General features: G+C 36.4%; 1 protein-coding gene and 1 pseudogene across 10 annotated transcripts in view; one reads left to right on the top strand and one right to left on the bottom strand.

The window, feature by feature from the left end:
- Positions 1 to 24,956, bottom strand: part of Rabgap1l (RAB GTPase activating protein 1 like) — a 750,530-nt gene that overhangs the window by 466,027 nt on the left and 259,547 nt on the right. For all 10 annotated transcript variants that reach the window (XM_074047408.1, XM_074047407.1, XM_074047406.1 and 7 more), the window contains 2 exons: positions 15,575 to 15,668; positions 5,968 to 6,118 (listed from right to left, as the gene is read on the bottom strand). In XM_074047408.1, coding sequence (XP_073903509.1) covers positions 5,968 to 6,118; positions 15,575 to 15,668 — 245 coding nt within the window. The remainder of the gene's footprint in view (positions 1 to 5,967; positions 6,119 to 15,574; positions 15,669 to 24,956) is intronic.
- LOC109687890 (high mobility group protein B3 pseudogene) lies at positions 8,532 to 9,319 on the top strand (annotated as a pseudogene).

Below are 24,956 nucleotides of genomic sequence, written 5' to 3' on the forward strand. Positions count from 1 at the left end.
AGAAGGAGAAGAGGTACAGGCAAAGGGAATGCGTAATATATTTAACAAAATAATAAAGGAAAATTTCCCAAATCTAGAGAAAGATATTCCCATACAGATACAAGAGGCCTCCAGGACACCAAACAGACCAGATCAAAATAGAACTACTCCACGACATATCATCATTAAAACAACAAGTTCAGAAACTAAGGAAAGAATACTGAAGGCTGTAAGAGAGAAAAAACAAGTAACATACAAAGGTAAACCCATCAAAATCACAGCAGACTTCTCAACAGAAACGTTAAAAGCAAGAAGAGCGTGGGGTGAGATCTTCCGGGCGCTGAATGAAAATACCTTCAACCCCAGGATACTCTACCCAGAAAAACTATCATTCAAAATAGATGGAGCAATAAAAGTCTTCCATGATAAGCAGAAACTAAAACAATATGTGACCACAAAGCCACCACTACAAAGGATTCTTCAAGGGATTCTGCACACAGAAAGTGACACCCAACTTAACCATGAAAAGACAGGCAGCACCAAACCACAGGAAAAGAAAAAGCAAGACAGTAGAGAGTAACCTCAACTTAGGTACACACAATCAAACCTTCAAACAACTAAGACAACTAAATGACAGGAATCACCACATACCTATCAGTACTAATGCTTAATGTTAACGGACTTAATTCACCCATCAAAAGGCACCACTTGACGAAATGGATTAAAAAGGAAGATCCAACAATTTGTTGCTTACAGCAGACTCATCTCACCGACAGAAATAAGCATAGGCTTAGGATGAAAGGCTGGAAGAAGATTTACCAAGCCAATGGCCCCCGAAAACAAGCAGGAGTAGCAATACTTATCTCTGACAAAGTAGACTTCAAACCTACATTGACCAAACGACACAAAGAAGGACACTCCATACTAATAAAAGGGGAAATAGACCAAAGGAAATAATAATTATCAAGCTATATGCACCCAATGTCAACGCACCCAATTTCATCAAACATACCCTGAAAGACCTAAAAGCATATATAAACGCCAACACAGTGGTTGTGGGAGACTTTAACACTCCATTATCATCAATAGATAGGTCATCCAAACAAAAACTCAATAAAGAAATCCAAGATCTAAAATATGCAATAGATCAAGTGGACCTAGTAGATGTCTACAGAACATTTCATCCAACCTCTACACAATATACATTCTTCTCAGCAGCCCATGGAACCTTCTCCAAAATAGACCATATCCTAGGGCACAAAGCAAGCCTCAGCAAATATAAGAAAATAGAAATAATACCGTACATACTATCTGACCACAATGCAGTAAAAGTAGAACTCAACAACAAAAGTAAAGACAAAAAACATGCAAACAGCTGGAAACTAAATAACTCATTACTTAATGAAGAATGGATCATCGATGCAATAAAAGAGGAAATTAAAAAGTTCCTAGAAATCAATGAAAATGAAAACACAACCTACCGGAACCTATGGGACACAGCTAAGGCAGTCTTGAGAGGAAAGTTTATAGCCATGAGTGCATATATTAAAAAGATTGAAAGATCCCAAATCAATGACCTAATGATACATCTCAAACTCCTAGAAAAATAAGAACAAGCAAATCCCAAAACAAATAGAAGGAGAGAAATAATAAAAATAAGAGCTGAAATCAACGAAATAGAAACCAAAAAAACCATACAAAGAATTAATGAAACAAAAAGTTGGTTCTTTGAAAAAATAAACAAGATCGATAGACCCCTGGCAAACCTGACTAAAATGAGGAGAGAAAAAACCCAAATGAGTAGAATCAGGAATGCAAAAGGGGAGATAACAACAAACACCATGGAAGTCCAGGAAATCATCAGAGACTACTTTGAGAAACTATATTCAAATAAATTTGAAAGTATACATCAAAGGACTGATAACCAGAATATATAGGGAACTTATAAAACTAAATTCTCCCAAAACTAATGAACCAATAAAGAAATGGGCACGTGAACTAAACAGAACTTTCTCAAAAGAAGAAATACAAATGGCCAGAAAACACATGAAAAAATGCTCACCATCTCTAGCAATAAAGGAAATGCAAATTAAAACCACGCTAAGATTCCACCTCACCCCTGTTAGAATAGCCATCATCAGCAACACCACCAACAACAGGTGTTGGCGAGGATGCGGGGAAAAAGGAACCCTCTTACACTGTTGGTGGGAATGTAGACTAGTACAACCACTCTGGAAAAACATTTGGAGGCTTCTTAAAAAGCTGGACATCGATCTACCATTTGATCCAGCAATACCACTCTTGGGGATATACCCAAAAGACTGTTACTCCAGAGGCACCTGCACATCCATGTTTATTGCAGCACTATTCACAATAGCCAAGCTATGGAAACAGCCAAGATGCCCCACCACTGATGAATGGATTAAGAAAATGTGGTATCTATACACAATGGAATTTTATGCAGCCATAAAGAAGAACGAAGTGTTATCATTCGCTGGTAAATGGATGGAATTGGAGAATATCATTCTGAGTGAGGTTAGCCTGGCTCAAAAGACCAAAAATCGTATGTTCTCCCTCATATGTGGACATTAGATCAAGGGCAAACACAACAAGGGGATTGGACTATGAGCACATGATAAAAGCGAGAGCACACAAGGGAGGGGTGAGGATAGGTAAGACACCTAAAAAACTAGCTAGCATTTGTTGCCCTTAACGCAGAGAAACTAAAGCAGATACCTTAAAGCAACTGAGGCCAAGAGGAAAAGGGGAACAGGTACTAGAGAAAAGGTTAGATCAAAAAGAATTAACCTAGAAGGTAACACCCACACACAGGAAATCAATGTGAGTCAATGCCCTGTATAGCTATCCTTATCTCAACCAGCAAAAACCCTTGTTCCTTCCTATTATGGCTTATACTCTCTCTACAACAAAATTAGAGATAAGGGCAAAATAGTTTCTGCTGGGTATTGGGGGGGGAGGGAGGGGGCGGAGTGGGTGGTAAGGGAGGGGGTGGGGGCAGGGGGGAGAAATGAACCAAGCCTTGTATGCACATATGAATAATAAAAGAAAAAAGAAAAAAAAAAAAAAGAAAATGTGATGTAATATCCAATTAAAGTATCTGGACATGTTTGATCAGATAACCCAACAATCATAACTTTTCTGAGTATAAACTTCCAATATATGTATATATTTTTATTATGCATAAGTGCTATATCACTCACATGTTAGATACACTTTATAAAGCATTGAAATTTAGATAGGATGCAAAAACTGTGCTTCAAAAAATACAATAAAAATATTATTGAATTGAATATGGGTATTTTTTATTATTTATTGTCATTTTTCTATTGAGATAAAGGTCATATAACAAAATTCATCATTTAAAAGTATGCAACTCAGTGGTTTTTGTCATATTCACAATGTTAAGCAAATGTCACTACTATCTAATTCCAGAACATTTCCATTACCCCCAGCATAAACACCATACCTGGTAGCAGTGACAATTAGTTTCCCTCCTCCCCTATTTCCTGGCAACTATTAGCCTACCTTCTGTTTCTTTAGAATATCCCATACTATTTTTCTATATTAGTCTATGTAAATAGATCATACAGTATTGCTTATTATTTTTTCATTCATTTGCTTAGCAGTTTATAAAACAGCAGTTTGAAAACTTGTTTTTAAATTAGGTTTTTAATTCGGTTTTAATTTTATCATATCTAAAAAAAACTTACATCTAAAAAAAGACCTATAGACCCAAGTAGAAGTGGAATCAATTTTCTCAGCTTCAAACATCAAGTATGTTGTTCACCTGGGGGTGTGACTCGGCTGGCACAGCACTTACCTAGTAAGCATAGGCCCTGAGTTTAACCCCAATACTGCCAAAAAAAAAGGATGTTGCGGGTTGCTGAAATCAGGCTAAGGAATTACCTACTCTGACTAGATATGTTTGTTTTTGTTTTGAGGTTGTTTTTTGGTTGGTTGGTTTATGTTTTTTGGTTCTTTTTGGTGCTGAAGATTAAACCCCTGGTTTTATACATGTGCTCTACCTCAAAGCTACTGCCCACACACTAAGTATTCTTATGAATAAATCAGTTGTTATGTCTTATACTTTTAACAACCCGTCCCCAATTCTCTGTAACTCTCTATACAAGTTTAAACACACTTGAAATTTCTGAATTAAGGGTATTAAGTATGAAGATTTGAAAGTCTTTATTGGTAATGCATGCATGAAATTTTCAGTGACTAAGCCACGTAGTGATGTTTAAATTACTAAATGTTTCAAAGTATCCTCTATATGAGCTCATTTCCGAAAGTATTTTCTTCGTCATTAATTTCCATAATATTCTTTCTTAAAGTAATACATACATCTTTCAACAACACTCACTTAAAACCATTCACCCATTTTACATAACGGTTGAGTTAAAACTATATTAACCTTTAAATCCACCTAATCCAGCATGAGAAAATAGTAATATTTTGAAAGTGAATGTATGAATATAGGAACCACAGTTATTCCACTCTAGGCTTGCAAATTCCTCAAGTTCAGGTCACTCCTGAACCACAACGGGACATATGGCCATCACATCCAACAATCTAGTCTGTCCTCAGTACACAACACAAAAAACATTATTGTAACAATATGCTTTGTGTTTGCTATTTAACAAATAAAAATGGAACTTTAAAGATTTTCTCCATACACACCAATGGATTACCTGGCATATCCTACTGGGGAGACCACTAATCTTTTAAAAAGTAGTAAAAGTTGTTTTTTAAAAAACCTGCATTTCCAGTGATGGAATAAATTAAGTGCTTGGAAGGTATTTGTGGAAATAAGGGAAGCAAAGGGGGACACAATTACACAGGATACAACAGTTTTTAAGTTGATATATTCTTAGGAACAAAGTCTTCATTATGAAAAATCTAACTTATCCACAAGTTTTCAGAAAAGCAAATTATTATTATTATTTAAAGTCCAGGATTTAGAATAGATTAAGAAACTAGGAGCAAAGATCTAAAAGAAGGCTAACACTTACCTTAACCTAGGGTCTAAAACCAGTTATTTGGATATAAGCAAAGAAATTTACATTGGAACCAAGGTCACCTGAGGAATAAAACTCTGGATAACTATCCACATCATTTAAATACACAAAGACATAAGCATGGAAGGCCTTTTCATTTCATTTAAAACTTATTCTAGAGTAACTGTAAAATTTTAACTATAAATCTTTTACAATAAAAGTTACTACAGACTTTTAAAAACACTTATAATACAAATATAGTTGTCCCTTTGTATTTGTAGAGAATTGGTTCTAGAACCCTAGGCAGGTACCCAAATCCACAGATGCTGAAGTCCCTTATACAAAATGGTGTAGTATTTGCACATTCACCCATATACTTTCGACTATCTCTAGATTTCTTATAATCCCTAATGAAATTTAAATACTATGCAAATAGTTGTTATACTCTATTATTTAGGAAATAACACCAAGAAATAAGCCTGTACATATTCAGTACAAACACATTTCTAACACATTTGATCCACGTTGGTTGAATCCACTAGTGCAAAATCCAGGACACAGATGGCCAACTGTTTATTCTGATTTGGTGAAGAGAAATTATAAAGTCACAGGAATGAAAATGAAACCATGACATAAAGTGTTCAATGTTGCTTATAGGTATTGCTTACCACTATCCAACAAGTATTCAGAACAAAAGGCGAAAGTATTGACTGCACAACACCAATTTAGATATGTACAGGTTTTTATATATACATACATACATATATACATACATACATATATATATATATCTTTTGTTGTTGTTGTTGGTATTGAGGTTTGAACTCAAGGCCTTGCACTTGCTAACAGGTGCTCTACCACTTGAGCCATGCATCCAGTACTTTTTAAGAATACTCAAAACATTTATAACACTGAAGCTGTGAAAAACAGGATTTACTTAATATATTACCCCATGAAAATAGTTTCCTACCTTTGTGATAAGAATTCTGTATCGATCCAGCATTGCCTGGTTGTCATGGCAGCCTGCTAATAACTGCCATACTTCTGCCCTCAATGCTTCTGGAACACCACTCTTCACCAAAGTGGATAGCCCTTTCGGTCGGGCACCAAGGTTATTATGCCTGAAGAAGAAAGAAAACAAACCATTCATAATTCCTTTACCACTACTGAACTGTTGCTGTTAGTTAAATTATATTCACTCATTTATATAAGAATATAAACTTGAGTAAAGAGGAAAAATGATGGGCAGGGCGTGAAACAATATTAGTGCTGAAGCTCAATGATGTCTTTGATTTTTTTCTTGATTCCACCTAATTTATTGGTGAGCCATGTTATTACACTTTCAGGGAAAGATTTTTTTTGTCCTCTAATTTACTTTTTAAAATTATCCTGTGAATTTATTCATAATAACAAATGTGCTGCAAAATTCTAGATAATATGTGAAGGCACAGAAGAACCAAGGCAACTTGGCTAGCAGAGGTGTGTTGTTGGGAATGGGTTCAGTAAAGGATGCTGATAGCTTTAATGTACCTGCTACTCTGAGATCAGGTTGAGTTGGGCCAAGTGAAAAAAGCAGGCCCACAGTATAGGAGGCATGAAGTATATGTACTTCAGTTACCCTGTCACATCTACATCATGACCCCAAAGTTACCTGACAAGTCCCATGTCTTAATCACCTAACCTGAAATTCTTTGTTTTGGTATGAACTTAAAATATGAAGGATATTCCAGTTTAAGTTATCTAAGATCAAGTTTTTGATAATAAGAATTCATTATTGTTTGCACTTTTGGATTCCATGCTAATATGTTTTAACTGCAAGCACTCCCAAAGAGAAGTACATTACCTTTTCTTATAACACCAGAACCTATACAACTCCATCTTGTGAGGAAGCAACATATACTTATCAGCCTTCCAAAGGGTGCTCAGAATCAGAACAGAGGCACCTTATCCTAAAGTTGATGATCACATAATAGGTATGGTACTTTGATATCCAGTCATCTGGTCAAGAAATTAAGTTATTATACAAATGTAATTCCATTCCTCACCTTTTTCTTGGTGCCTAGCTTGAACCCGGAGCTATTTTCTGTGCCTTTTTGCTAAGACATTACTGGTATTTGCTGCTCACCTTTGATCTCTTACAGCTAACCCTAATGCATCTTTCTGAACTCCAAACCTTGCTGATATATCCTGGTGTGCCCTAATACCTCAGGCTCTGATTTCAAGTTTAAGCCTGAAAAAGTCATGGAATCCTGTCTGTTTTCCAAAATTGACCTCCCACCTACTGCTCTAAATCAGGCACATTCATCCATCTCCATCCCAGACCCAAGTTTTGACATGCTCTTCCACCAAAAAATATGTTCAATGCTTTTTTTCCCCCATACTACCATAATATGGATATTTTGGGAGAAAAACTATAATAATTTCCATAACTTAAACAAATTCAAGTAAACTAATCACACTAGTATTTTGAATAAACCTTAAGATTTGTATTTTGGGATTAGAGATCCTAAGCTGATTAATACTGAATGGGCTTGAATTAAAATGAAGTAAAAAGAGACAGAGCTCACATGATTTAACACTATTAAAGAATATAATTGTGCTAAGTGACAAAACCAAGTCTCAAAAGAGTAAATAGGTATTATTTTAAATACACACTATTTTGAAACCTGCATTTAAATATTATCAAAAATAATATAGAAGAATATACACACTAAAATATTTGGTAATATAATTATGAGAGAAAGTACCCCTTTTATTTTCATATGCTGCCAGAAATATCTTAAATTCTTTTATAATCACAAAATTAAAAAGCTTCAATTCTTTAAATTCCTCTCATAAACTAAAATAAGATTTTAGTTAATTTAGAAAAATTAGCTGAACATGATAAATGTGCTCCACAAAATATGTCAAGCTAGATGTGGTGGCACACACCCATAATCCTAGCACTCAGGAGGCCAAGGCAAAAGGATCACAAATTCTAGCCCACCCTGAGCTACAAAGCAAGTTCAGAATGGTCTGGGCTATTTAGCAAAGCTCCAGTCTCTATTATCTTTGTAATTTCTGATAATTTCAAATGATTATTAAATATTTTTCCTTTACATCTTTCTAACACTGTAATTTAATTATGTGACTTCTGCTTTTAACTATCAAAGTTTGCCTTTAGTTTAACAGACTGATCTAGTTGAGGGGAGGGGAAGGGAGAGGAGGGAAGTTTCCCCAAAGCATCAAGAACAGAGTTCTACATAATAGGTGCTTTACCTTACTAAATCACAAAACTATCTTAATGTAAATGCCTACGTATTATTTCTGAGACTGAAATTTTACCTTTCTGAACTCCTCAACCCCAAATGTCTATGTCAAAGTCTTCTGGTATTTAGTTCCAGGTCAATGGTTTTTCTTCCATATCATATTTATTTAGACTTAATGAATTTTACTAGTTTCCTTATTTACTGGTTCTTCTTGCATTCCACTACCTCTTCCAGGTGTTTTTGTTGCTGCTGTTGCTGTTGTTTCTCATTTCCCCTAGCTGGAAAACATGATTTCTGTTTTCCTTGTAGGTAATAACTCTGTTCAAGTCAATTGGAATGGTACTGTGGCTTGACTATAATTCCAAAAGTTCATGGAACAGAGAGACGTCTGGGAGGTGACTGTGACTGGTCACGAAGGGTGTGCCCTCATGGAAGGATTCATCCATGAATTGATGGATAATGTGTTATAAAAGGAGTGGCATTCAGACTAGCGAACAATACAATCATGATGGCTAAAGGTGATCCCAAGAAATCAAAGGGCAAGATGTGTGCTTATGCCTTCTTGGTGCAGACATGCAGATAACATAAGAAGAAAAATCCCAAGGTCCCTGTCAATTTTAAAGAATTTTCCAAGAAGTGCTCTGAGAGGTAGAAGACAATGTTTGGGAAAGAGAAATCTAAATTTGATGAAATGGCAAAGGCAGAAAAGTCCACTACAGTAAAGAAAAGGATTACGGGCCAACTAAGAGGGCAGGAAGATAAAGGACCCCAAAAGACTGCCGTCTGGATTCTTCCTGTTCTGTTCAGAATTGTGATCCAAGATCAAATCCACAAACCCTGGCATCTCTATTGGAGACATGGTAAAAAAAAAAGTTTGGTGAGATGCGGAATAACTTAAGTAACAGCGAGAAGCAGCCTTACATCACTAAGGCAGCAAAGCTGAAGGAGAAATATGAGAACGATGTTGCTGACTATAAGTCAAAAGGAAAGTTTGATGGCACAAAGGGTCCCACTAAAGTTGCCCAGAAAAAGGTAGAAAAGGAAGATGAAGAAGAGGAAGGAGAGGAAAGATGAATAAAAAAATGTGTATCTGTTTCCTTGTAAGCACCTTAGATTAGGGGAGCACCATGGTTAATACATCTTTTATTGGAGTTGTGTCAAGTGACCTCATTAGGTTTAATTACAAAATTTGATCACAATCATGTTATAGTCTCTCAATGTGTTCTTAGAGATTGTCAGTGGTTTACAGGAAGTGACCGTGGAAGTCCAGAGCACCCAGAAACTGTATCAAAGTTGTACACATTTCCAAACATTTTTAAAATAAAAAGGGACTCTCAGGTGTTCTTCACTGTGTTCACTTTGCTCTTGGTGTGTCAAGGCATTTGAAGATGTTTCTAGCATTTTTTTTTCAATTTGTAAGCTAGTGTTAACTCTATTATTATTGGCTAGAAATCCTGAGTTACCAACTGTATGTATCTATAGTTTGTAAAAAGAACAACACAACCGAGACAGATTCTTAATGCTCTTTGCTTGGACTGGAGGCTGTGAGGAAAGATGACTTTTGGAGGGACCGTAACTCAGAGCGTGCACTGTAAAACTGGACCTGTTGATACTGCAGTGGGCATCCATTTAGCTTTGTCTTGTTTTTGTATATAGTGACATAGCATTTATGCCATTCTTAGCTGTGGAAAAGGGAGGATCAGCTGGCATGAGAAGTGTTTGAATGACTTTCTTCAGTTAAGTGTTTTTAAACTGTTTTTAAACAGAGGGGCTGGTTGATATAGGCAGAGTTGAGGCAGAAATTGGGTTTGGTTTTTGGGATGGGGGAACAGTACTTAGTAGAAGCAGATGATGGAGGTCGGTAGCAATGGGGTGAACACTGGGACTCCAAACACAAGGGTGCTGAAGGAGGTCTACATGAAATGCCAAGCCAAGCCAGTGAGAGGGATGAAAGCGATACAGGGATAGATGGCTGAAGCCTGCTACTCCATGACAGCTCAGTACCCAGAGGCCGGGGGCAGTTCCTTGAGTCTCAAGCCATGGCCCCACAACCCATTGCATCTCCTGCAATGAAGGGGGAGGATGGACTCTGACTGGCTTCAGTTTCCACATGGTACTAGGGCTCTGCATGGTCATTCAACTATGTGTGCAAATCTGGTCCTTGAGCATATCCTGGCCACTTCTGGAGGCCTGTTGCCCTGCGGCTGTCTCTTTCTGTCCCTTGACATGTGGCCTCTTTGTGCTCGCAGTTTCTTCCCCCAAGGTGGCCTCTTTCTCCAGGTAGTGCTGGCTCTGTGTGAACTGGGGCCTCACATCCCATGGGTTTTACTTAAGCAATGGGTTTTGCAGGTTGGACTGGCTCTTCACGGCCATCTGCTTCCATGGGACCCTCAGGATCCATACTTGGGTGGCCTGGTTTCCTGGAATGCCTATCTGATGCTAGATTAGGGGCTACACAGCAAAGCTGCTTCTGAAACCTTTGTTACTCCTTGAGGAAATGGGTCTTCTTGCTGCTGAGCTCTTTGCAGTTTGCTCCGGAAGTCTGAAAATTGGAAGCTGCTTTTGGGAGACCCTTGATAGTTTCTCTGTTAATCAGTTTTCTTCCTACTCCATAATCAACTTACTTAAAACTAGAGAAGCATTGTCAGGCACAGTGGATCATGCCTGTAATCCCAGCACTTGGGAGGCTGAGACAGGGGGATTACAAGTTTGAGGCCAGCCTGGACAACACAAAGAGACTTTGTCTCAAAATTAAGTTTTTTTAAAAGGAATGGGGGTATAGCTCAGAGGTAGAGCATTTCCCTAGAATGTGTTATGTCCTAGATTCAATTCCCAGTACTACAAAAATAAAAGTAAATATATATAAATGGAAAGTATCAATAGCAATCTCAGCTTAAACATATTTTTGGATATTGTCATTATTTTGATAACTAATGAAGCTGGGTAGTGGGCACACAAGGATTTACAGTATTATTTTTTTAACCTTACTTATATGTAGAAAAAGACACAGAATTTTCTTCCATCTCACCCTCTTTTTACTCCTTCCCTACCTTTTTAGTACACATTTCTATTTTGACAAATGCAGTTTGTGTGACCATCATTATAACCAAGTTATAGAACAATTCTATTACTTCCCCCAAACATCCTCTACACCCTCTTGTGGTCAACACCTGCAGTCCTTATGGACCATTAATATCGTTCTATCATGATAGTTTTAGCATTTTTAGAATTTCATATAAATGGAATGATGCAGTATTGAGTCGCTTGGATATTTCACATAATATAAGGTCCCATTATATTGTTCTGAATATCAGTACTTCATTCTTTTAATTTCTGAGTAATATTCCATTGAATGAATATATCATAGTTGGTTGGTCCATCTACCTATCAAAGAACATTTGGGTTATTTCAATATTTGGGGTGATTATGAACAAAGCTGTCAAAAACATTCACGTACAGGTTTCAGTTTCACTTCAGTAAAAATGCAGTGGTAGAATTGGAATGCTGGGTGGTATAAGAAATGTGTGTCCAACTTAATAAGATGCTGAGTTTGGTGGTACATACCTATAATCACAACACTAGGAGGATTTTTTTTTTTTTGTATTCCTAGCAACATGACAGATTCACTTGCTACGTTATGTTTCCAATTTCTCCAGGTACTTGCGAACACATATCATCATCTGTTTTTTCAATTATATCCTAGTGGGCATGAAGCAGTATCTCATCATAGTTCTAATTTTCAATTCCCTGATGGTTAATTATGTTGAGCATCTTTCCTGTCCTTTTTGAGAGACAGGGTCATGCTGTTTAGCCCAGGCTGGTTTGAATTCACTAATAGCGTGCAAGCTGGCCTGGAAGTTTCAGTCTTCCTACCTGCCTCCTGAGTTCTGGAATTATAGACATGTACCACTGTGCCTGGCTAAGTTGAATATTTATTTATTGATTTTAATTAATTATCATATTATTGTTGTACTGGGAGTACATTGTGACATTTTCAAAAGTTCTTACAATATATCACAGTTGATTTCACTCCTTCCATCTCATTCTCCTTTATTCCCCACCCCCAATTCCTGGAATATTTTTATCAGGTCTCATTTTTCCATTTTCATACATGAGTACATAGTATTTCCACTACATTAGCCATCATACACCCTTTCCTTATCTCCTCCTCCTCCTCTCCTCTCTCCTCCTTCTTCTCCTTTTTTCTTCTTCTTTTGCTATATTGAACTTTGAACTCAGGGCTTCATACTTGCTAGGCAGGCACTCTGCCACTTAAGCCATGATTCCAGTCCTTTTTGCTTTGGCCATTTTAGAAATAGGGTCTTGCTTTCTGTCTGGGCCAACCAGGACCTCAATCCTCCTACTTTACACTTATACCAAAGCTGGAATGATAGGCATCTGTCAACAACCCAGTTTTTTCTATTAAGATGGGGTCTGATGAACTTTTTTTGTCTAAGCTGGCTTAGAACTGTCATCCACTTTATCTTAGCCTCCCACATAGCTGAGATGGCAGGCTCATGTTGCCACACCTAGCAATTGATTGAGATGGGGGTCTTGCAAACTTTTTGTATGGACTGGCCTCAAACTGCAGTCTTCCCCATCTCAGCCTCCTGAGTAGCTAGGATTATAACAGGTGTGAACCCCCAAGCCAGGCTTGTGTGGCTCTCTTCCTGAATTCTCTATTCTGTGCCACTGGGCTATGTGTCTATCCTTGTATCAGTTTCTTCTTGATTACTATAGCTTTTCAGTAAAGCCTAAAATCAGGAAGAATGTCTTCTAACCTTGCTCTTTGTTTTCACTATTTTAACTAACTTGCTTTTCTATACAAATTTTAGAATTGGTCTGGAAGCTACAAAAAATTCAGCTGGGATGTTAATGAAATTTTCAATAAGAATATAGATTAGTTTACGAACAAATGAAATCTTAACAATATTGAATCTTTCATTCCAGGAACACAGTATATTTCTCCATTTATTTAGGTCTTCTTTGTTTTCTTTCATTACTGTTTTCCAGTGTCCCAAAATACAGACATTGCACAATTTGCGAGGTTGCTAGGTAAGTATTTCATGTTTTTTTCTGGTGCCTTTGTATGTTTTTCAATTTCCTCTTTTGATTTTTCATTGCTAGTATATAGAAATGAGATTGATGCTCACATACTGACGTATCTCACAACCTTCAAAAACTAACTTATTAGTTCTAGGAGGGATTTTTTTTCTTTTTTTTTTTTTTTGTAGATTACGTGTGATGTGGTGCAAAGAAAATCATGTCCCTAAAAATAGGGATCATTCTCTATTTTCCTTCAAATTTTATTGCATTTTATTTCTTGTTCTTGCCTTACTGTGGTAGCTAGAATCTCTAGTACTATGTTGAGTGGTGAGTAAACATCCTGTCTTATATTCACTCTTAAGAGGTTAGCAGTAGTTTTTTTTTTTAATGGTTACCTTTTATCAGGTTGAGAAAGTTCTCATGATCCCTAGCTTGCTGAAAGTTTTTACCCTAAATGAATGCTGAGTTTTGTCAAATGTTTTTTCTGCATCTATTGAGATAATTATATCGTTTTCCTTCTTTGGCATGTTGATGTGGTTACTTACAAAGATTTATTGTCAAATGATAAGCCTGCCTTACTTTCTCAGAATAAACCCCACATACTCACGGTATAGTCTCCTTTTTCATACATATCACTGAATTTGATAGGATAGTATTTTGTTAGGTATCTTTGAGTCTATATTCATGAGGGACATTAATCTGTGGTTTTCCTTTTCTTAATATTTATTTGGTTTTGATATCAAGGTATACAAATGTCATGAAATTAGTTGAAAAGTACTGCCCTCTCTTTTATATTCTAGAAAAATTTATGTAAAAATTACATTATACCTTTTAAAAATATTTAGTAGAATGGTCAGTTTGGCCTCAAATTTTCTCTTAAAAACTTTTTAACTACCAGACGTGGTAGTGACATAGGAGGTGGAGATCAAGAGGATGGCAGTTTGAGGTCAGCCTGGGGAAAAAGTTAGTGAGATCTCATCTCAACCAATAAGCTAGGCATAGTGGCATGTACCTGTAGTCCTAGCTGTGTAGGAGGCATAGATAGGAGAACATGTCCAGGCCAGCTCTGGGCCAAAACATGAGACCTTGTCTAAAAAAATAAAGCAAAAAGGACTGGAGGCATGATTCAAGTGGCAGAGTACCTGCCTAGCAAGTGTGAAGCCCTGAAGTCAATCCCCAGTACTGTCACACACACACACACACAATCAGCTCAGTTTGGATTTTTTTTCCCTATTGTTTTTCTGTTTTCAATTTCATTTCTTTCTGTTTTGACATAATTATTTTCTTGATTCTGTTTATTTTGGGTTTACTTTATTCTATTTGCTGGATTATTTTCGGTATCAAGAAGTAAAAGCTTAGATCATAGGTTTGAGACTTGTTTCTAATATGACATGAATTTTAAATCTATATTGAAATAAGGGCATAGAAAAGGAAAAAGTACATGTTTTATTCATTAAATTTTGCCAAGATTCAGAGTTTTAGAATAAATAATTCAAAATTTAAAAAACTTGCTTAAAGAAAATGTTTGTGTCCACTTACAAAAAAAAAGTAAAATAAAAATAGGGAACATCACTTATCTCTCAAGAAAATTTAATTACTTTTTCTCTCACTTTATTGTATAAAACATGTGAGATTCTGCCCAGACTTTATAGTCACTTCTGATTATCTTAACTGGTATGCACACCCAACAATAAATAGAATCTTTTGTGCCTATACTGATAGGGAGGTGACATTTTAGTTAGCAAGATTTATTTTGCCTCACCAATATATGCCAGTAGGATTATGTTTTTAAAAAAATTACTTATAAACAGAGGGCTTATTAGAATAAGTATAACCAGGGTATCACTTTATTTTGTTTTTTAATAAAATACCCAAACATATAAAGTAATAATTTTAGGCAGAAAGAATAAAACAGATTGAGTTTACAGTTAGTGGTAAAATGAGCAATTCTAAGTTCTATAGTCCCTTTTAGTAGTAATAGACTCGGTAAAGAAAGAAAGGTAGCCCTTTAAAAATTTATATTTAAATGTGTTTGTAATACAGCACAAAACTAACAACTCTGACCAATGTTACCTATAGTAGAACAATCTCTTTTTATTTTGTGGAATGACCTAGTTAAACATGAAGAGAATCTATCAATTACATTTTAATTTTTATGATTTTAAAGTGTATTAATATTGATTTTAATACCTTCTAATTTCTTTTTAACACAAAATTTAATTACTATAACAATAAATCAATTGTGTAAATATGATTTTCTTATTAAGAAAAATATAATGTTACCATCGTCCTAGCAATTCTCCCCAAGAATATAGGATCTTCTCAGGACAATCCTTAGACACATCACCTGTTCCACTTGAGAGCTCATTATCACTCTCTGCAGAAGAAACACAAAAACAAAAGCAATACACATTATATTATGCATTATAGTGGGTACATACAAATCATAAAAGAAGAAATAATATTATGCATCTAATAAAAAAAACAGTATTTCACTTATATTATTCTACCCACTTCAAAAAAACAGTAAAAACTTCATTAATGTAACTCATGTTTTGTGCCCAGATAAATATTTACAAAGAATTTTGTGAAATTATACCATATGAAACTGAAGATATTTATGAAAAATAGATTTATCCAAAGAGAACATTATTTTAAAACTAGTGGTAATGTCAACAACACTGCAAAGTCTTGGACCCCATTCCTTCCTACAGTGCTTGACTAGCAATTATGTATGGACTAGAACATCCTTTTGAAAACCCCTAAGAACTGGAAACAAGCCTAAGATTCCTATATAGTATGAAGAACTAAACAAAATCCAAATGAGAAGGGTAAGAGGAACGGTCTTACTCCAACTGTGACACTCTTCCCTCCTTCCCCAGTGTGGGCATATCACCAGATGGCCAGGATTTCCCTAGGCTCACAGTTTCTACAGAGGAAAAGAAATCAGAGGTAGTCATCAGCTTCCCTTGCATTCTGAGGTGTTTTTCAGAAGGCCACCTCTAATTTCAATTCACTAGGGAGAAATGACATGACCTGATCACTGGTCTCCACAGCCAGCATCAGAACCCCCTAACTATCCCACTCAAGCAGAGAAACTTGATCTTTGTGGATTTCAAGAAGCAAAGGGGCTAGAATAGTTTGATCACTGAAGTCATAGTGGATCCAAACAGCCAAACTGCCTGCCCAAGAATCCCTCACAGATAGGAAGACTCATACTTCCATGGATCTCAGAGAAATGAAGGACTATACCAGTTTGACCTAGGAAGCCCAACCAACAAATTCACCCAGGCAGAGAGATGCCCATCTCTGCTTTTTTAGAGAAATGTAGGGGCTAGAACTTCTTGAACTAGGAGATCAACAGCCATTCAATCGGCCAAAATCTCATTCCATGGCTCTACCCACGCAGGGAAGCATCTCTTATCATGCACATCTAAGGAGGATACTGTTAAATTCCAGATGTCTAGAACAACTACTGCATCTAATCTTGGAGCCTAACCTACAGCCCTGCCCAAGTGCAGATCCTACACAACAGAATGGCCTGGCCAAAGAATACATTTTATGACTGAAAGTTTTCCTAATGGGGTGATAGATATCAACAAAACAATGCCTAACAGATTTAAGAAGATTGGAATCATACCTAGTATCATTTCGGATCACAATGGTGTAAAACTAGAAATGAGTAACACAAAGTACCTCAGAAATTTTACAAATACACAGAAATTAAACAATATACCTGTGAACAACAGCTGGGTCAATGAAGAAATAAAAAGGGCAATTTAAATTTTTCTATGGAAAAACAACATATTAAAACCTATGGTATAAAGCAAAAGCAGTTTAAGAGGGACTATTACAGCAACAATATTGTATCAAAAAAGAAATATCTCAAATAACCAAACACTGAAGCTGAAGGAACTTTAAAAACTTGAAACTAACAGAAAGAAGGAATAGGAATAGAAATCAGAACAAAAATATATAAGATAGACTTAAAATCAATAAAAGAAATCAACAAAATAAAGAGATCAAACTAGCCAACTAAGAAAAAGAAAGAAGACTGATAAAAATGAAATCAGAGTTGAAAAAGGAGCATGACAACTGATAAAAGACAAATACAAAGAATCACATGAAATTATTAGGAACAATTATATACCAAGAAATTAGATAATCGAGAAGAAATGGATACATTCCTAAACACATACAACCTGTCAAGACTGACTTCTGAAAAAAGAGAAAATCTGAACAGATCAATACGGACTAATGAGATTGAATTAGTAATAAAAAGTCTCCCAGAAAGTCCTGAGACCTAGTGACTTTGCTACTGAACTCTGCCAAACATTTAAAGAAGAAACAATATCAGTTCTATTCAAGATATTCCCGAAAATTAAAGTGGGAAGAACATTTCCACACTCATTCCATGAGGCCAGCATTACCCTATTTCCAAAACCAGACAAGCATATTGTAAGAAAAGCTACAAGTCAGTGCAAAAATCTCAACAAAATACTAGCAAACCCAAATCAATCACGTTAAAAATATAATTCACCATGATCAAGTGGGAATCATCACAGGATGAAAGGATAGTTCAACATATGCAAATCAATAAATCTGATACATCACTTTAACAGAATTTAGGACCAAAACAATGACTGTTTCAACAGAAGCAAAAAAAAAAATGTGTAACAAAATTCAGCACCCCTTTTCATGTTTAAAAAAAAAAAACAACTCGCCATACATTTGGTACAAAAGAAATATACAACACAACAAAGGCCACTTAGGTCAAATCCACAGCTAATATTATACTCTAGGGAAAAAAGTTGATAACTTTTCCTCTAAGATCTGGAATGAAGCAAAGATGCATACTTCCCACTTTTACTCAATAGCGTATGGGAGGTCCTAGCTAAAACAATTAAGCAAGAGAAAGAAGTAAAAGGCATACAAAAGTCAGGTTCTATGGTGGGTGCTTACAGTCTCACTTACTCAGGAATTTGAGACAGGAAGATCTTGAATTCAAGGCCAGCCTAGGATACACAACAACAGCCTTTCTCTTACTGGGAAAAAAAAAAAAAAGGCAAACAACTGGAAAGAGAAAAAGTTAAATTGCCCTGATGGCAGATGGTGTAAAACCCTAGGACTAGGGACAGGGTTCAAGTGGTAAAGCGCCTGCCAAGCAAGCATGAGGCCCTGAGTTCAAGCCCCAGTACCACCAAAAAAATAAGAAAAGCGTAAAAACTAAAAACCGTTACAACTTACAAATTAGAAAATTTACAGGATACAAAATCAGTAGCATTTATATTCACTACGATAAACTATATGAAATGCAGATAATACAATTTATACTAACAAAAAAATAAAATACTTAGGAATAAATCTCACAAAGGAAGTGAAAGATGTGTACACTGACAACTATAAAACACTGATGAAATAAATTGAAAAAGACAGAAATATATGGGAAGATATTCTATGCTCATTGATTAGAAGAATTGATAGTATTAAATTGTCCATACTACCCAAAGCAATCTAGAGAGTCAATATAATCCTGACCAAAGTACAAATGATATTCTTCACAGAAAGAGCAAAATCAATGCTAAAATCCAAATGGAACCACAAAACACCCATAACCAAAGCAAGCTTGAGCAAAACAGAATAAAGCTGAAGGCACCACACTATCTGACTTCAAAATATGATAAAAGCTATCATAACCAAAACAGTCAGTACTGGCATAAAAACAGACACACAGACTAATGGAGATAAAGAAACCTGGAGATTCCAAGATGGCAGCTAGAGGGAGGAAGCAGAAAGCGTGCCTCCTAAAGTGAAATCTTGGAGAGATGCTGGAGACACACCTTGCAGACAAGGCCAGGGAGAAGAGGCAAAACTTTGAACCATCCACACCTTCAGGCTGTGCAGAGCATCGACACTTCACGTTGAAAGGAAAAACCAGTAGAGCCCCGGGCCACTGCCAGAGGCCCAGGCCCAGATGGCTTGGAAAGACGTGGACCACAAGGTGAGCTAAGTGGTACGTGATACTCCCACAGACAACCCTGGGCCAGATCAGCATAGCCCCCTGGACAGACCAACCCCCACCCAGGGGAAAAAAAGAGAAACTGAGTAATAAGCAATAAGAACAATAAAGACACGTAGCAAAGAGGGCGGGGAGCCCTGAGCACGGAAGAGGTGGGTAGGGGAATCCTCACAGAACTGTAAATAAACCAGCCAGGCCTGGCTGGAGAGGGTGGGAGCGGTAGGGGTGCACGCCCAGCAACCAGGAGTGGGAAAGCTTGTGAGAGTGGCGGACGGAGGAAAACGCCACAGAAGAGGGGGAAAGACCCACTTCCCACATGAGCTGTAAACAAATACAATGGCTGGCAGGAACAGCAGCACACGACCAGCAATCAGGAGCAAGAAAGCTTGTCAAAGCAGCAGTGGGAGGAAAACTCCACAGGAGATGGGGGAAGACCCACTTCTGATGTAAATTGTAAATAAACGTGCAGGCCTGAGAAAGCGGGTGCAGGGTCACCTCCCCCAGTGTGTGTGGAAAGGGCAAAGTTTGTAGCAGTGGCATCGTGCACAGGAGAACTCTGAATATACAAAGCCTGCGGGGCCAGGTGAATGCTAAGCTCACTCCTGAGATCTACATAAATAAAGCCTCCAGCAACAGCAGGTTGACAGCAGCAGGCAGGTGAGCCACAGCCACAGATAGCCATTCACAGAACTGTCTCCAGACTCTTTTTTTTCTCTCTCCCTACCTCTGATGAGAAAACAACTGAACTACACCTGCATGCTGAAAAACTTACTGAAACTATATTGCATTTGAACATGGAACACTTTGTGGGGGTTTTTTTGTTTTGTTTTGTGCAGTTTTGTTCTATTTTATTTTTCTCCTTTGAGAGACAACTACAGAACAACATCTGAGGCACCATCTCCAGGATTGCAGGCTGAGGGATGAACAACAAAATTATTAAGAATTAAACTTCATTGAATTTGAACTTGGAGGATTTCCTTTATTTTTATTTTATTTATTTATTCTTTTTCTACACCTCATTTTTCATTTTGTTTTATTTTATATACATTTTTTTCCTTTCATTTACCTATTTTTTATTTTTATTCTTATCTTAATTCTTCTTCTTTTTATTTTCAATCCTCCCTCTGTCTCTCTAATGCCTTTTCAGGTTACGGTTGATTAGTACACTGTATCTCCCTGTTTATATCTTTGAAACTTTTTTTATTTCTTTCTTTGTTTTGTTTTTTTTCTACTTGTTTATTTGTTTTTCCCGTTTCCTTTAACTTCTTTGCTTTCCTTCCCCTCTCACCCTTCCATTCTAAATATCACTAGTGCTATTATTACAAGCCAAAAAGTACTTAATTAAACACAGTACAAAGACAATAACAATACCAAGGGCAATGATGGGAAAACAGAAAAAATCAGGGAAAGCACTTTCCCCACAGCAAAAAATTAGTACAGGGGAGGGGGTGGGGGCAGGGGGAGGAATGATGCAAGCAATGTATGCACATATGAATAATAAAACAATAAAAATTTTTTAAAAATTAGTACAGGAACCAGAGGGAAATGAAGAAAACAAATACTCAGATCCAGACTCAAACAAAATGAAGATAAACTATGCCAAAGAACCCAATGAAGCCCACAAGAACAATCTAAAAGAAGAAATACTACAGGTACTCAATGAGAACTTTATAGAGATGATACTGGATATGGTCATCCAAATGTACAGGAGACACTCAAGAAATTCCAAGACAACAAAAATAGACAAATTAAAAAAGCAAAACAAGAAATAAAGGAAACCATAGAATCATTGAAAAACACCTAAGTGAAACAGAAAACATATTTAATAAAGAGACAAATAAACTCAAGACAAAAATAGACAACATTAAAGAGGAAATGACCCAGGATATGGAAAATCTCAGAAAAAAGAATGAAACAGAATTGTATAACAAAACGGAAGGCTAATCCAGCAGAACAGAACAAACAGAAGACAAATCTCAGAACTCAAAGATGAAATGATAATTAAAGAAAAACCGAAGAACTATTAATTAGATAACTCAAGACCTGTGAAAAGAAAATGCAAGAACTAACAGACTCCATCAAAAGACCAAACTTGAGAATCATGGGCATCGAAGAAGGAGAAGAGGTGCAAGCAAAGGGAATGCGCAATATAGTCAACAAAATAATACAGTAAATTTCCCAAATCTAGAGAGAGATATTCCCATACAGTTGCAAGAGGCCTTCAGAACACCAAACAGATCAGATCAAAATAGAACTACCCCACAACATATCATCATTAAAACAACAAGTTCAGAAACTAGGGAAAGAATATTGAAGGCTGTAAGAAAAAACAAATAACATACAAAGGTAAACCCATGAAAATCACAGCAGACTTCTCAACAGTAACATTAAAAGCAAGAAGAGCATGCAGTGAGATCTTCCAGGCACTGAATGAAAATAACTTCAACCCCAGGGTACTCTACCCAGCAAAACTATCATTCAAAATAGATGGAGCAATAAAACTCTTCCATGATAAGCAGAAACTAAAATAATATGTGAACACAAGCCACCACTACAAAAGATTCTTCAAGGATGCCCACTATCTCCACTCTTATTCAACATAGTACTGGAATTCCTAGCCACAGCAATTAGGGAAGAAGAAGGAACAAAAGGAATACAAATAGGTAAAGAAACTGTCGAAATATCTCTATTTGCAGATGACGTCATTCTATACCTTAAAGACCCAAAAAACTCTACTCAGAAGCTACTAGACACCATCAATAGCTACAGCAAGGTAGCAGGATATAAAATCAACATTGAAAAATCATTAGCATTTCTATACACTGATAATGAACAACCTGAAAAAAAATATGAAAACAATTCCACTTACAATAGCCTCAAAAAAAAATCAAATACCTAGGTGTAAACCTAACGAAAGATGTGAATAACCTCTACAAGAAAAACTATACACTTCTGAAGAAAGAGATTGAGGAAGACTATAGAAAGTCGAGAGATCTCCCATGCTCATGAATTAGTAGAATCAACATAGTAAAAATGTCTATACTCCCAAAAGAATCTACAAGTTTAATGCAATTTCCATCTAAATTCCAAATTTATATGGAAACACAAGAGGCCAGGAATAGCTAAGGCAATACTCAGTCAAAAGACCAATGCTGGAGGTATCACGATACCTGACTTCAAACTATATTACAAAGCAATAACAATAAAAACCGCATGTCACTGGCACAAAAACAGACATGAAGACCAGTGGAACAGAATAGAGGACCCAGATATGAAGCGATACAACTATAACCAACTTGTCTGTGACAAAGGTGCTAAAAATATACAATGGAAAAAAGCAGCCTCTTCAACAAAACCTGCTGGGAAAACTGGTTAGCAGTCTGCAAAAAACTGAAACTAGATCCATGTATATCACCCTATACCAACATTAACTCAAAAAGGATCAAAGATCTTAATATCAGACCACTAACTCTAAAGCTGATACAGGAAAGAGTAGGAAATACTCTGGAGTTAAAAGGTATAGTAAGAACTTTCTCAATGGAACCCCAGCAGCATAACAACTAAGAGATAGCATAGATAAATGGGACTTCATAAAACTAAAAAGCTTCTGCTCAACAAAAGAAATGGTCTCTAAACTGAAGAGAACACCCACAGAGTAGGAGAAAATATTTGCCAGCTACACATCAGACAAAGGACTGATAACCAGAATATATAGGGAACTTAAAAAACTAAATTCTCCCAAAACTAGTGAACCAATAAAGAAATGGACAAGTGAACTAAACAGAACTTTCTCAAAAGAAGAAATTCAAATGGCCAAAAAACACATGAAAAAATGCTCACCATCTCTAGCAAGAAAGGAAATGCAAATTAAAACCACATTAAGATTCCACCTCACCCCTGTTAGAATAGCCATCATTAGCAACACCACCACCAACAGGTGTTGGCGAGGATGTGGGGGAAAAGGAACCCTCTTACACTGTTGGTGGGAATGTAAACTAGTACAATCACTCTGGAAAAAAATTTGGAGGCTACTTAAAGAGCTAATCATTGATTTACCATTTGATCCAGCAATACCATTCCTGGGGATACACCCAAAAGACTGTGACACAGGTTACTACAGAGGTACCTGCATACCCATGTTTATTGCAGCACTATTCACAATACCCTAGTTATGGAAATAGCCAAGATGCCCCACTACTGACTAGTGTATCAAGAAAATGTGGTATCTATACACAATTGAATTTTATGCAGCCATGAAGAAGAACGAAATGTTATCATTTGCTGGTAAATGGATGGAATTGGAGAACATCATTCTGAGGGAGGTTAGCTTGTCCCAAAAGACCAAAACATCATATGTTCTCCCTCATATGCGGACATTTGATCAAGGGCAAACACAACAAGGGGATTGGACTTTGGTCACAAGATAAAAGTGAGTGCACACAAGGGAGATATGAGGATAGGTAAGACACCTAAAAAATTAGCTAGCATTTGTTGCCCTCAATGCAGAGAAACTAAAGCAGATACCTTTAAAGCAACTGAGGCCAATAGGAAAAGGGGACCAGGAACTACAGAAAAGATTAGATCAAGAAAAATTAACCTATAAGGTAACACACATGCACAGGAGATTAATGTGAGTCAACTCTCTGTATAGCTATCCTTATCTCAACTAGCAAAAACCCTTGTTCCTTCCTATTATTGCTTATACTCTCTCTTCAACAAAATTAGAGATAAGGGCAAAATAGTTTTTGCCAGGTATCGAGGGGCTGGGGGAGAGATGGACGGGGCGGAGTGGGTGGTTAAGGACGGATGGGGGCATTGGGGAGAAATGACCCAAGCATTGTATGCACATATGAATAATAAAAAAAGAGACTAATGGAATAAAACTCACAAATAAAAAACAATGCACTTATAGCCAACTGATTTTCAACATGCTAAGAATACAAAAAAAAGTGAAAAGAAAGTTATCATCAATAAATGATACTGAGAAAACTATCAAAAGCATGAAGCTGGAACTCTCTCACCATATACAAAAATCAACTTAAAATAGATTAAATCCTTAAACATAAGACCTAAAATGGTAAAACTACAAGAAGAAAGCCTGTGAAATATTCTATTGATCTAAACAAGAATTTTTTGCATAGGATCCAAAAAGCATAGGCAACAAAAGACAAGATGGACAAATGAGACTAAAAAGCTTCTGTACAGCAAAGAAATAATCAATGAAGTAAAGAAACAGCCTGAAGAATCAGTGAAAAATATTTCACATTATGCAACTACTACTAAGGGGCTAATGTCCTGAATACATAAAGAATTCAAACAACTTAACACACACACACACACACACACACACAAAACTGATTTTAAAATGGGTACAAGACCTGAATAGACATTTCACAAAAGAAGACAAAAATAGACAACAGCTACATGAAAAAAATGTTCAATGTCACTAATTATCATGGAAATGCATATCAAAACAAAAAATGAGGTATCTATTTACCCCAATTAGAATAGCTATGGTTATAAAAAAAAAAAGACAAAAAAGTAACAAAAGTTGCCTTAATTTGGAGAAAGGGGAACTCTTGTGTACTACTGGCAGGAATATAAATTAGTAGAGATATTATAAAAAATTGGAAGCTCTTTGAAGAA

The sequence above is a fragment of the Castor canadensis genome, chromosome 11 (assembly GCF_047511655.1).
Source record: "Castor canadensis chromosome 11, mCasCan1.hap1v2, whole genome shotgun sequence".
Lineage (NCBI taxonomy): Eukaryota > Metazoa > Chordata > Mammalia > Rodentia > Castoridae > Castor > Castor canadensis.